General features: G+C 31.4%; 1 protein-coding gene across 1 annotated transcript; it reads left to right on the top strand.

Moving 5' to 3' along the window:
- Positions 1-1,458: 1,458 nt before the first annotated feature.
- On the top strand, positions 1,459-2,216 carry LOC130502368 (beta-amylase 5-like; the record flags this gene model as incomplete). The annotated part of the gene is made up of 2 exons (XM_056997156.1): positions 1,459-1,607; positions 1,896-2,216. Coding segments are annotated over exons 1-2 (384 nt in total), but the record flags the coding sequence as incomplete, so codon positions are not given.
- Positions 2,217-2,273: the final 57 nt, after the last annotated feature.

Here is a 2,273-nt window from a genome sequence, read left to right as displayed (position 1 = left end):
ATTAAAAGTTATGGAAAATAGATAATTACGGTAGTAATGCATTGATAGGTAAAATTTAATATTTCTTTTTAATATGTATGAAAATTCTAAAACATATATCTACTTATAACACCGAGGAATATATTATTTGAATACTATTATTTTAATGTCTATTAAGCCTTGCATATAAACATATAATATAGAAAAAGATAACATGTAATTATGATGTAAAATTAAAAAGAAGTTGATGACTATAAAGTTTCTCATTTGAATAAAACTTTGCTTCCGAACATGTCAAGAATAGCATAAAGAGAGAGGTAAAACACCACTAATTGGATAATACATGTTGTAAACGAATTTCACAAAGAATTACAAAATGATACGAGACTTGAAAGATCATGATTAGTATTTAGTAGGAGGTATGCTTTAATATTTACATGATAACAAAATAATAATAATTCATTTAAAATGATTTATATAGATATTTAACTAGACTAGTTTTCCCCTAATATATATGTGGAGAAATATATATATATATATATATATATATATATATATATATTTTTTGAGACTGATAATTGGCATAATTACAATTTTATTTTGTGAGAGAATAGATTGATCTGTCAGGTTTGATAATTATTTTATTACTTTCATAACGAAAAAAAATGCAGACATGAATTTTAATTTAAGAAGATTACACTAAATATAATTTGTTAACGCATAATATTAAACTATACTAAAACACCTATATATACCTAATATATAGGGAAATTGTTTAAAATACCACAAGTTAAGTATTAATTTTCGAAAAATAAAAGCAATCAAAAATATACTAACATTTAATTTGGGTTTAGGTTTTAGAGTGATTAGTGTTTATGGTTTAGTATTAAGAGGTTGGAGTTGATTTGTATATGTTTTATAAATATTTTGAAAACTTAGCTTAGTGTTATTTTATCACAAATTTAAAGTACTTATGGAAATAATCATTCATTAATGGTAAATATGAAAAGTGGTATCAAACTTGTGATATAATTAAAATTTTCTCTAATAAATACTGTAAATTTTGAGTATTTCTGGTATTCTATCAGGTCTCGGTTCGGGTCGGATCGGGATCCAAAACTTATGGGTCTTCCACGACAAAACCCATAGAACAAAATGACAATATCCATATCCAATTAGTTCAGGATTTTTCTAGTCGGTTCTGGTTCGGATTTTCGGATCCAGTAAAATGCCCAGATCTATAAAAGACACATAGAAAATCAGACAAAACAAGGACAGAGGAAAGACAATCAATGTCGGAAATCAAAATCTGTACAACCGGATATGACGAAAGAGGACAAGACACCAAAGTAAAAGACATCTGTCGTTTTTTGTTAAGGAAAGAATATCACCAGTCATATGATTAAGGAAAGAATATCACCAAAAGCCAACATATCTTCTGTTGCTCTACTATATAAACAGCACGAGAGCTTTGTTTATGAGAGACATATGAGCTTCAACTACTCTGCTACTTGTAACTTCATCTTCTATACTTTCTCTATTTGAATTTACCAAAAAGAAGAAAAATGGCTGCCAGTGACAATAAAAATTCTCTTCTCAACTATGTTCCGGTCTACGTTATGCTTCCGGTAAGTTGAGATCGATCATTCAGTAGGTTACATCATTAGTTTTGCTAATGTTTCTACAGCTCAACTCTATGATTTTATTCTATGTGAATGCAATGAATGATTATATTACTTATTAGAGACAAAGTTCTATATCGGAAGTTAGAAGAAATCATTAGTACATAAGTGATATGGACCAACCCACTCAAACGGCTCCAATATTACATATCATTTAGCTCAACTTGAATCTACCGGAAAGATTCAATAAAAAAAGTCACTGAAGAGTGAAAAGTGAAATGAATTTGAATGCAGCTGGGAGTGGTGAACGAGAAAAATGAACTATCAGACCCTGAAACGCTGGAGGCGCAGCTCAAGCGTCTCAAAGAACAAGCTGGGATCGACGGCGTTATGGTCGATGTTTGGTGGGGAATCATAGAGTCCGATGGCCCTAAGCAATACAACTGGACCGCTTACAAAAAGCTATTCCAGCTTATCGCCAGTTTAGAACTCAAGATCCAAGCTATCATGTCGTTTCACAAATGCGGTGGAAACGTTGGTGACGTGGTCACGATCCCGATCCCCAAATGGGTCCGCAATGTCGGTGACAGCAACCCGATATATTCTATACAAACCGTAAGGAACAAGAAACGACGAGTATCTCTCAATAGGCGTCGATAATGTTCTCTCTTC

The sequence above is a fragment of the Raphanus sativus genome, unplaced genomic scaffold (assembly GCF_000801105.2).
Source record: "Raphanus sativus cultivar WK10039 unplaced genomic scaffold, ASM80110v3 Scaffold0523, whole genome shotgun sequence".
In the NCBI taxonomy this organism is placed as follows: Eukaryota; Viridiplantae; Streptophyta; class Magnoliopsida; order Brassicales; family Brassicaceae; genus Raphanus; species Raphanus sativus.
Note: the sequence above shows the minus strand (reverse complement) of the source record. Positions and strands in the feature narration are given on the sequence as shown.